The 12071-nt window shown below is 39.3% G+C and overlaps 1 protein-coding gene across 2 annotated transcripts in view; it reads right to left on the reverse strand.

Annotated features, from left to right (window-relative positions):
• The window catches only part of phlpp2 (PH domain and leucine rich repeat protein phosphatase 2), a 33460-nt gene that overhangs the window by 17825 nt on the left and 3564 nt on the right, over window positions 1-12071 (reverse strand). For both annotated transcript variants that reach the window (XM_078944480.1, XM_078944481.1), the window contains exons 3-7: window positions 8633-8766; window positions 3570-3760; window positions 2681-2806; window positions 1675-1829; window positions 26-172 (exon numbers count right to left, since the gene is read on the reverse strand). In XM_078944480.1, coding sequence (XP_078800606.1) covers window positions 26-172; window positions 1675-1829; window positions 2681-2806; window positions 3570-3760; window positions 8633-8766 — 753 coding nt within the window. The remainder of the gene's footprint in view (window positions 1-25; window positions 173-1674; window positions 1830-2680; window positions 2807-3569; window positions 3761-8632; window positions 8767-12071) is intronic.

The raw sequence follows: 12071 nt of genomic DNA on the forward strand, positions 1-12071 counted from the left end.
TGGATTGAGTAGGTGTGCGTCGAACCTCTGAAGGTTGCTGATCTGCTCCGGGATGGTGTGGATTTTATTACAGGACAGGTTGAGTTCAGTTAAGGTGAGGATTTCACACACACACTCTGGGAACACACCCAGACGATTGTGAGACAAGTTCAGGCTTTTTAGCTGGGAAAACCTAGAAACAGAAAAGAAAGAAACGACTTTAAGGATGCTAAAAGCGCCTGCTTTACTGCTTTTGGAGGCTGTGTTCCATTCAGCGTAGGCAAATGACTAACACATTACAGGGCGTAGACTCCAATACAATGTGGTACCCATACATTTCTGTGAAACACCTAATCATGATCCTTCCATTTAAAAAAGCCACAGATATCATAACAAAATATTATAGTATCGTATAGAAAAGTCATATAATCTGGCATGAACGTCAGGGTTAGAAGCAGCCCAGACTCTGATTGGGTGAAGAAAGCTACTAAAACAGAAGCAAAGTGAAGTGGATAGCACAGAGTGTTTCACTTATCAGACACATTTCACTTATCTGCTTTTTAACAGATAAGTTTAAAGTCCTTTTGCTTAAAGACTGCATGTTCTCGTAGTGGCAGCATGTGTTTCCAGGAACTGTTGAGCATTATCAGCAACTGCAATTTTTGAAATTCAAGACACAGATTGTGAAAATTACATCTCACACTACATTTTATCTACTGGTATATTCTAAAAGTTTGATGTGGTAAAAATATTACAGGCTACAAAAACGTGTTCTAATTTACTGGACAGACCATTAGTGCCAATACAATGAACTACAGAAATGTGTCTTTATAGAAAGACACCAATAAAGATAAATGCTCTTAACATCATTAACATGTTAGTGTGTTAAGTATTTATTAATGCAGGAATGCACAAACAAGCAGCCCACCAATGATAATAAAGACAAGAGAACTAGAGAAACGAAAGGGCTTCAAGATGATTCATTACTGTGTATTTAATAGTGTTCTGTTGGTTCAGTGCAGAAATATTTTGCAGCTAAATCACATTTTTTTTAAAAGAGCTGTTTTCTTCCATGTGATATCAGTCATTGCCTGTGTGCTGAGCAACAGGACATACTATGTGTGCTCAGATAAAAAGAGTTTTATGATTGGAAATCTGACAAGGTGAAGAAAATAAAAATCTGTAGATTTAGAAAAAAAGTGGGGTTTTCCACTGGTAGAAAAAAGCATTGCAAAAAAAACATCCACATACTGCTGGTTATAGATTTCACAATAAACCAAAAAACCATTGTTTTTTTATCTGTCACACAAAGTACTAAGACTATATTGATTTATACCAGTAAAGTTTTACATTGTTTTCAAGTTTTACTGTAACAAACTCAACTGAAGGAGGACAGCTACAAAGCACCTTGGGGGAATATTCCCAAATTCTGTCATGTTTAACCCTTGTGCTATCCTTGGCACTGTAACGTTGGGAGTTGGGTCATCTAGACCCACTAGACAGTGTGCTGAACCTTTTTTCTTCAATTATTTGTGAACCTCACTGGTGTCCATGGATAACATGAAATCTTTCCACCTTTATCCACCTTTGTCATGGTAGGGAGAACACGTCAATGTAAGGGTGGGGTCATCTAAGAAAGCACAAGGGTTACAAAAAATCCAAAGTTTGACAGTCTATGAACTTCCTCAAGGTCACCTGGGGAGGTTGAGCAGGCCTCCAGACCCCTGTAGGTTCATGAAGTTGTGCCGCAGGTTAAGGTGGGTGATGTCTTGACAGTAAAACAGGTATTCAGGCACTGTTTCCAGGCTGTAGCAGGACAGGTCCACCACACTTACTGTCTGAGACACTACCTGTACAGACACACAGCAACAGGAGGGATGAACAGTTCATTCTTGAAATGATTTATGCTGTTTTTGCTTGGTCTATATTACATCTTTAAAGAAACTATGTTGTTCTTTAAAAAATTAATTGAATAATTAAAAGTTACATTTATAGTCCAAAACTCAACTTAACAAATTCACACATTTCAGAAGTTTTACATTTTAAGTATTTTTACAAGTTTGTGTAATAAGAGTTCTGTGTCTTCTTCTGGTTTAAAAGGCGAGAGGCACCAATGACAAGGTGCAATACCGCCACCTACTGTTTTGGAGTGTACTTAAAAAAAACTTTAATCTTCTCAACAGTTCAGTTCTCCTCAAAAAAACCAATAACTCTATTGAAATTCTGCTCCCCTTTGATCTCTGATGTTTGATCTAAGCTTCATACATTTCCCTATTCTGTCTTGTTTACTGAATAGATGTTGTCCTTTCCTCTCCCATTCCCATTGTTTCTGCCAGTCTTCCATTATACACCTCCCAAAAATTGTCCTAACTTCTGTCCTTCCTAACAGAAAATCTATCTCCACACCCCGTTTCAACACCCGCTTTGCCAGAAAATCAGCTATGTCATTTCCCTCCAGGAAGAGCACTATCAGCATAGAGAATCTGTCGAGTTAACATCCATCACTGTGGAGACGATGCCTCCATGGGGCAGATCAGATGCATTCCCAGAGACAGGCAGCCATAGACACATTAAACCACTGAAGCTCACACACATGCCCAGCAGGGCCAGCTGGAAGCAAGAGAGCTGCCGAAAGAAAACACGGCAGATGTATTGCATAATGTGCACACACACTGTGACACACTCTTCATCTCTTGCTTACTTTTGATGCCTGCCGATGCCATCGCTGGTACTCTGCGAGTGAGTCGAAGTTGACAAAGTAAGTCTGGGCCTGTGAGCCGGCTGAGCTGAACATCAGACAGTGCTGCCTCCGCTTTACCTCCTCAACCTGGAGGCATCAGCAGAAAATCAAGGAGGGTAAACAGCGGGAGATTTATCCTGCTACAATTTGTGCAAAAATATATTCTGAAATATGGTAGGAGCCTAGCATTTGAAGCAATCGTTAGGTTTGAACTGTGAGCCAAACTGAATGTGTCTACATTCATTTATGGGTCTGGATTGTCTTTATTATGACTCAGCATTACCGTATTTTCACTTTTTATTTGTCTTCTGAACTCATCCAACAGTAACTCAGGTGATCTCAAGAGAGGAACCTTACTAAGCTCAATAAAATACAAATAATTGGTGGGGGGAAAAAAATACATTTTTTCAATAAAACACAAGAGCTGAATATTTTAGTTAATAGTTTATTATAGGAATATTTTTTTCCAGAAAAAAAAACTTTTTCAGCTTTTTTGAGTAAGAATTACCAGTAATAATTGAATTAATAAAGTTCCACCTATGATCCATTTATATAAATAGATATGTAGAAAAGGTTTTTCATAATCAAACACAGTTGGTTTTACATAAAGGTTTAGAAATATAAATCAATCAGTGCAATCTTATAGATAAATAATAAAATGTTGTTTTAGAGCTTCTACGTTCTCTTAGACCTGCAGTTGTTGACCCTCATCTAAACTCATACATGTACAGTATAATATAACATGCTGATTTGGGGTAAGATGTGTTCTCTTGAGATAATAAAGTAGCATTATATTTGTCCAAAGGGAGTTTGAAAAAATGTATTTAGGAATTGTGGTGGGAAATCTCACCTTTCCCCCCACCAGAGGCAGGATGTGCATCTTCCCAGTCAGACTGTCTTTCACAGACGCCACGATCAAACAGGTGCCACAGAGGATAACCTGCCGCTCTGCCCACTTGTGCAGCTGTGTTTTTCCTTTCCTCACGCTGAACACACCCTTCAGCAAGGTTCGCTCCTGCTGGTCCGCATTCACTGGACGTTCTGGAAGAAGGTTCATACAAACACACACGCTGATCAGTGCAGGTCCACAGGCATCAGAGAGAACCACCACCTCCCAAATTGAAGATGAATAATAATTCAAGCCAAATGACTAAACGTGGTTCCAGAAAATGAAGGTAGTAAAAACGTTAATGATAGAATCATGAAAACTGCCTCTTTTGCTCAATGTTATGTTATTGTTTTTTTATCCAACTCCTCGATTTTGCAGAAAAACAAGAAAATCTTCACTTCACTTTCAGTTTTTCCTGACCTAACAGTGTAAGCAGTACTGATGGATGACTCATGTTTGTCCCAAAACTTCACTTTGCTCAAGCCAATTATCACAGCTTGCACAGCGGGCATCTGAGTGCACTGCAGCAGAGACACATCAAACAGCAGAGCTCCTGTCTCTACCAAGCACACTCAGGTAAATGGCAGGTCAAATAAGTTGAGGAGGCTGGGCCTCCACCTCCCTTTCTCTGCTGGTACAGTTCCTTAAAACCCAGTTATGCTTCCTCCCACTCAGAGGCTCTTACTGGAAATCTGCTCACTCTCCCACTTTCTGCCGAGCTCATCCTTTCAGTCCACCTCCTCTTTCTCTCGGCGGAGGTGTCCAAATTAAGCAAAAGCATTCTTGTGTTTGTCTTTGCTGCAGAACCTAATGAGGTCAACCGCCTGGCTGGCAGATCAGTAGCATCTACTGAATTGGTGTGCCCTTATCACAACAGGAAAGATCAAACTTGTGGTTAGAAATCAGTTAAGACCATATAAGGTGACCCAAATCCTGGATAGCCATACTGGTGTTTTCAAGGCATGACAGGTGGTACTTTAAATTGAAAAAAAAATCAATAATTATCCATAAAAAAATATTATGAAACGTCTCAATTTTAAGTTAATGAGTAAATCTTACATTTAGCAGACTAATAGTTTTCTTTTACATCTAAATCCCAAGAGCCTTGAGTCTCATCCATAATAAAAATCCCTGTTGCAGACATTTTAATGTGTCAAGAAAAATTTTCTGAATAAAATCTTTTAAAACACTGAATCCTTTATTGAAATGAACACATTACGATGTTGTGCCTTGTGATTTTATTTAAACCAGAAATATTTTCCACTTTTTTTCCCCTCTATGTTCACGCTGTGTTTTGTCCATGTTTTGCATATTTCCAATCTCCTTTTCTGTGACATTTAAAAGTTGTATAACCCTTTTTATAAACCTTTTTTTTATTGTACAAAACTAAATGTAATCTGTTAACTACAAACATTCTAAACACACGGGAGAAAATGCCAATTGTTTTTCAAAACCTTACAGTCATCTGCTAAAATTTTATTTTTTCAAAACACCCAACTGAAAGTCCCAGCCTTTAGAAGCCATGTTCCAAAGTAAACACACAGGCAAACCCCAAGGCCTGCAAAACTGTTAGTTGCTAGGGAAACTTTCTGTTCACAATATCAAAGTCCAAACAGAGTAAGTAAATCTGCATACTGCCCTCTGCATCTTCTAACTGTTCTGCAAAGAACCCAAATCAGCCCATCCTGCCAGCAGTAAATAGAAAAGAAGTGCTGAGCGTTCCCGGTGGCTCAGTCTGGGTTTGGTTGTCAACGCAGCGACATGTTGTGCAAAACACTTTTCTAAAGAGATGGTGCCACAGAAGGCCCTGAGCTAACCAGAAGCCTGTGTGAAACATTTTTACAGCAATGTGAAAAGTAACTGATGGAGCGTGTGACTTCTTATCTCCACCATCCTAATCTGAAATGAGTTTGTGCTCTTTATCTAGTAAAATAAAAAATAAAAAATCACAGTAAAAGTAAGGGCTTCTCAATTTACATGACACATCAGAAAAACTGCAGGACGGCAAACTTTGCTGCTCTTTCATCTCACAAACATTTTTTTTAGATGACATGAGAACAGACAGAAAGATGGAAAAAAAAGTAATAAAACGATAAGAAAACTAAATCTAAAAAAAACATAATTTCAACACAAAGATCCACTGAGGAAACATGTTGCTTCCAAATTTTAAGAGATCAAAAATATCTACCTCAACACTTTTTTGCATAAATGTAATTGCTGCAGTCATAGCAGCTAGATCAGAAAGGTGTTGTTTACATTTACATACGCTTGAATAAAAGTCTGCATGCATAATTTAAGATCCCACCACTTGTCTTTTGACTTTAACTGAGGTGTTTGCGCATTTCTGGAATAAGCAGCAAGTGGAGCAACGCTGATTTGTAGATGAAAGCTATTAAAGGGCTAGTCAAAAAAAAAGATTCATCCAGACACTGATAAGAGACCAAAACATTCAAATGATTATTTTACGAGTTAAAGTGCAGCTATTTTTCCAATTTCAAATTATTTGTGAAATAGTTTTCTTTAGAAATGCATGGTCTTCCTGCCAGCCTTTGCCTGCCTGCCTGCTTGCCTGGCCTGCCTGCCTGCCTGCCTGCCTGCCTGCCTGCCCGCCTGCCCGCCTGCCCGCCTGCCCGCCTGCCCGCCTGCCCGCCTGCCCGCCTGCCCGCCTGCCTGCCTGCCTGCCTGCCTGCCTGCCTGCCTGCCCGCCTGCTTGCACACCACAGCTTATGCCTCACCCACGACTGCATGGACTGCATTAGCATGCACTGAAGGTTCAGCTACAAACCAAAACCCTAAACTGTTTTTGACTGCAAATTCAAGTTCAGTACAGAGATAACATATAAAAATGTGCAGCTTTTTCTTTTATTTTAAGTCAAAATAAATATGTAGCAACATCATCTAACATTAATAAAAAAGGACAGACTGCATAAAAGTTCCCAGAAATTAGGCAGTTTGGATGGTGGCCAGATTTTATTATCACCTCTATGTGAAAAACTGTACAGGGTTAAACTCAAGAAGAAACAGAACTCCTTCACAGAAACATCCCATTACAGGGAGCTGTCAGTAAATGACAGAGAGCTGGTTGTCTCTCTGCAGAGCTCTGCTGCTGAGGGCAGTTCTATAGGAGCCTGGATCTGAGCAGAATTTTCCTGACTGTTTCTCAGGGTTCACATCCAAGAAGTAGCTCCCCTCTCTACTGGGTATTCAAATCATGTTGATTACTTTCTGTGAGGACAACATTATTGTAACTCTGAGTTTTATGCACTTTGTCACCTATTTTTTTTAAAAGAAATCTCATTTTAGCTTTAATTAGCAAATCAGTCCCACTCAAAGTAATCATTGTTTGATGCTATCCAGCTGGTTTTGAACATGATGGCATGTGGCAGCCTGACAGACAATAGAGTTGGTGTGAACTCTCAGCACCTTCAGGATTCTGAGCTCAAAGATGAAAAAGATCCCACAGGCAGGAGGACAAGGAGCAGGGCCTCCTGCCAGCTTCATCTGTGCTGCAGCTGCAACTCAGATCCTTGTGGCTGTTGACATTAAGGTTTCTCTCTTGAAATCTTTACTCCCACTTTTTGTGTTTATTTTCATTTCATCTGTGCACCACAGCAGAAGGGTGTGTTTGTGTCAGATGCATGGTTACAAAGTTGACAACATCACCTGTTGCTCTGGACTTTGAGACACGACAGCTCAAGTGAGACAAAAAGGCAGTAAAACAACGGGATAAGAACTAAAAATCACATGGCACTTTTTCCACTTTAAATAAAAAAGGTGGGTAAAGATCAATGTGGAAAAACACAATTTCTATGCTTGTCTTGTTTCCTTTAAAAGGGCAGCAAGGAGCTCATGCTACTGCAGATCATTATTAATTGTTGCCAAGACTTTATTGAAGACTAATAAAAGGTGCACAGTTATTACTGCTGCTGATTCTTGATCTAAGATGTTATTGAAGGTAAACACCACTTTTGCATTTTCTGAGAATCAGTAGCTGCTAAAACCCCCAAAAATGTAGTTTCCTCAGTAAAAAACAAAACAAAAAAAAGGATCAAAATATGTAATATAACAGTCTTTTGTGTTGGAGCACAGAATTCTTTGTTTGATTCTGGTAACAGCTGAGAAGTAGGCAAGATCTGGCTAGAAGCAGGCTAACGTTTTTTTAATAAGTTAGTTTCCAGCTGAACATGTCACAGAGGTGAAGCTGCACAAATCAAAATCTCCTTTGGACTAAGAAAGGTTGCGTTTACCTTGGCACCATTACCTTTTCTAAAATACTTTCATCATATGAAATTTGATTGCAATTGTGGAAAATGAAATTCTTAAACGTTTAAGAAGTTTTTAAACAAAGAAATTGGAAAAAAGGAAAGTGCACAGTTAATAAACATAGCTCTTAAAGACAAGGAAGTTTTTTTAGCGCAATTAAACCCGGGTGGCATTTCAGAATCCTTTATTGAAAAAAAGGCAAATTTTTTAAGAAAGAGCACAGTGAGGATCCGTTTGATAAAATAAATCCAAACCACTTAAAGAGACAGGAAGGAATCTGGCCGCATGAAAGTCAAGAGGCAGATTTTTTTTTTTTTTTTTAGTTCCTCTTTCTCTGACACAGCAGTGGGAAAAGTCCCACACAAAAAAGATCCTGCTGACTCGGCATAATCATCAATTGGTTTATGAAGTTCAAACACATTTGTAAGGAGCAGGGCCTCTATGTAAGGGATAATGGCCTTTGAAGTGTGCATTATCAGAAACTAACGCACTTCACGGAAGCAACCGTCCTCTGCTTCACGCCAGATGGTTCAGACTTCCATGGTGTGCGTTAATTCTGATAATGCACACTTTGTCTTCCATTATTCCGCTTATTCCATGGTCACTTACAAAAGAAATAAATATTCAATTAGTTTTAGTATTATATTCTTGTTATTTTTTCAGTTTAGATCGCTTTTTTTCACAAAAAGTGGACTATTTGTTTGTTCCTGCAGCAGAGAGTGGAAATTTAAGGAATTTGAGATTACTGAGTCAGTACTTACCACTGTAGAAACGGATCAAACAGCTGAGGTCAGAGTTAGCAGCTTCATGCTGCACCCGCGTCAGGTCAGCGTACCCCATTGATGTCAAGTAGTCATAAACCATCTGGAGGGGTTGCTCAGAGGAGTCCATTCTCCTGAGAGACAAAGAATAGCATGAGTGTTATATTAGCGTGAAGTTACAAGCCATAACCTGGAAAAGAAACTGTTAGTGTGGAAAATTCATGTTTGGGGAGCTGCTTTGCTATTACAGATACATTAAATAGTATCACTGTCTATCATTTTAAATTCTGAGTAAATTTGAAAGATAGATGAATAAATTGTGTCTAATTTTGACATTATTAAGCTAAAAAAATCTTTTCAATGAGTTATTGTGATTTTATTTCTTTGACTATCAAAATTAACAGCATATTTGTGCATTTACAGTGGACCAAGAACCCTTTGTCAGTCCCTAATTCTGCAAGTTGTCTTCCTTAAAAGATGAGAGGTCTGTAATATTTATCATAGGTAAAGTTCAATTGTGAGAGACAAAATTTAAAAAAAGAGAGAATCCAGGAAAGAATTACTCACGCTGTGGGCTTCAAATAATCTTGAGCATAATAAAGAAATAAAGAATATGGTTCTTGAGGAAACATGGAGGAGGGAAGTGGTCAGTGACCTGAAGAAAACTGGGACCACAGTAACAAAAGTTACTATTGGTAACACACTACATGATCATGGGTTTCAATCAGCCAGTACAGATCCAGAACTCTCTAGATACCGTACTGATGATCCAGAGGAAGACTGGGAGAAAGTCATGTGGTTAGATGAGACCAAAATGAAACTCCTTCATATAAACGCCACTCATCATGTTTGGAGCGAGAAGAATGCTGAGTTGCCTACCAAAAGCATCATACCCATGGTGAAGCATGGGGGCAGAAGCATCATGATTTAGGACTGCTTTTCCACAAAGGGGACAGGACGACTGATTTGTATGATGGAAAGGATGAATGGAGCCATGTATGTGAGATTTTCGGCAAAAACCTGCTTCCAACAGTGAGAGCATTGAAGAGAAAACATGACTGGGTATTCCATCATTATAGTGACCCCAAACACATCACCTGGCCAGCAAAGAAGTGGCTTCATAAAAAGCGTTTAACGGTTCTGGAGTGGCCTAGCAGGTCTCTGGACTTCAATCCAATATAGAGTCTGTGGAGGGAGTTCAAAGTCTGAGAAGATCTGCATGAAAGAACGGTACAAAATAGCAGCTATGATGCGTGCAAACTTGTTCTGCAGGAAATGTTTGACCTCTGTCATTTACATTATTGAGGGGGAACTTTTGTTATTGAACAAATACCTATTTTCTGCACATTTGCGCATCTCTAATCTTTAAAAAATGAGATACACTAATGTCATCAACTGGATCCTTGTACATACTGTTTCTCACAGTTGAAGTGTACCGATGCAATCACTATTTTGGTTTACCATTGAGTTTGGTATCAAAACCTTTTAAGTCAACTTCTATTTTCTGTTTCTCACCACATCTGTCAAAATGTTTGAGGACTCCAACAAGTTTGATCCATTAGCCCTGGCAGTTCATGTTATCTCAAAAGCACCTCTGCATATGAAATCCTGTTAATGGGTTTGCAGTTTTAGTTTTGAAAGCACAACTGAGGAAGGCCAAATTACAATGTCAAACAACAACTGTGAGTGACTAAGCATGGAAATGTAGCGCTTGAAATGCATTTTCAGTTTGCAGCTCCATCCAACTATGAAAAGCCCCAGTATTAATAACCTTATGCTGGGCTGATGGATCTGCCAGCTGATGTAGCCGTTTACAGATATGTCTGTTCATAGGAAAAAACATGAAACATAAATCTCTTGGAAGAGCTAAAAAGGATTTCAAAAAGCTAACTAACACAGCACAACACTTCAGAGAAGCATCTCCTTCCCTCTGAGGATCGTCTTACTTCTCATTAGACAGCTGTGGCCTTAACACTTCAGAGAAATTCCTCTGCAGCTTCCAGACAGCAGTCAATGAGTGACAGTCCCATCCACAGCGAGCACAGACACACCTGACTGATTCACAGAGTCATCAGCGCTGGTTTATGCAGCCGGAAGCTAGAATCAAACCAGAATTTACAAATGAAACAGTGAAGACTTACAGTAGAAGAGCCTTTAACTCTTCACTTTATCATTTTAAAAATAAAACACCTAATTAGCTGTCTTAAATTTAGATCAATCCCGGCAAAATGAATAGATTTATGACTTTCGCAGTCATAAGGCTTTCTGAGAGGACCCATTGGACGAATCTGACAGGCTCCCTTATGAAATGACATGCTAAATTGGAAACTCTGGGCATACCCAGACTGAAAGAATGACATGCCCCATGTGTCCTATAAGAACATTTAATGAATCCCTAAGGAAGAGCCTGTTGCTGGGAAAAGAAGTCTGCTCTGCTTAGCTCACCCTGTGTCACCTTCACTGGATCCTAACCAGGAACAGGGTGAGTGGCTCATAATTAGATGAGTAGAATGAATGGATGTCTTCCATCAGCTCTATTGTAACCTTAAATCTATCTTAAAAAAGAGAGAGGGGCCTGACATAAGCCAAAACCCAAACCTTCCAGTAAGCAGCACATCAGCACAACCTATAAATGGAAACCCCTTGCCCAAAAAAGCATCCACCTCTTTCTTTATCTCCGTATTTGCAAATACATCCTCCATGTCCTGCTCACTGCTGTCAAGCCGTTTTTCACGGTTTTTATGCTCAGAGTAAAGCATCTCACAGTGATAAATGAGCTAAGCAGAGGTTAAAAGAATGCAAAAACAAAGTCTAAAGACTAAAAGCCTTTAAACGCAAACATGTAACAGAACAGAAGCCAATTCCTCCTTTAATGTAGCTTATTTTACTGGTTTATTGTCAAAGATTTTTTTCTTATTACTTTGTTTAAAATAAATGATTGTGCCTTACAGACAGCAAAACTCAAATTTCAGAAGTTGAAGATGCTACTGTGTCAGTCTGAAATCCATGTCCCTGCAGAGCTGCATGGATCAAGTAAAGGCTGAAGCTAAAAACCTGGCTCGCTCACTAAAATCTTTCATTGCTGCTCTGCTTAATGCTACAGTGCCTTCAGTCTTCAATCAGCAAACATATAATGTTTCATATGCTTCTGCTGACTAGCGGCGTATGAACTGATGACCAGTCTTCTGTCATGTTTCCACCATGGCCATCTGCAGAGTGAGCAAACATGACCTGCCAACATCATTTACCAACTGTCCCTTTTCTCCCTCATAAACCTGACAAATGATTTTCTTTCTTTAGGCTTTCACTTGAAAGTCCACATGTTCACAGTAAATTAAGGAGGCAGCACAGTTGCCAAAGACGGAAGGCCTACGCTATGGAGATTTAAACTGAGCCCTCCTTTTCTCTTTACTTCTATTTCAACAGGAGCTTTGGATCA

The sequence above is a fragment of the Oryzias latipes genome, chromosome 3, assembly GCF_053564925.1.
Source record: "Oryzias latipes strain Hd-rR chromosome 3, Olatipes_Hd-rR_3.1".
Taxonomy (NCBI): Eukaryota; Metazoa; Chordata; class Actinopteri; order Beloniformes; family Adrianichthyidae; genus Oryzias; species Oryzias latipes.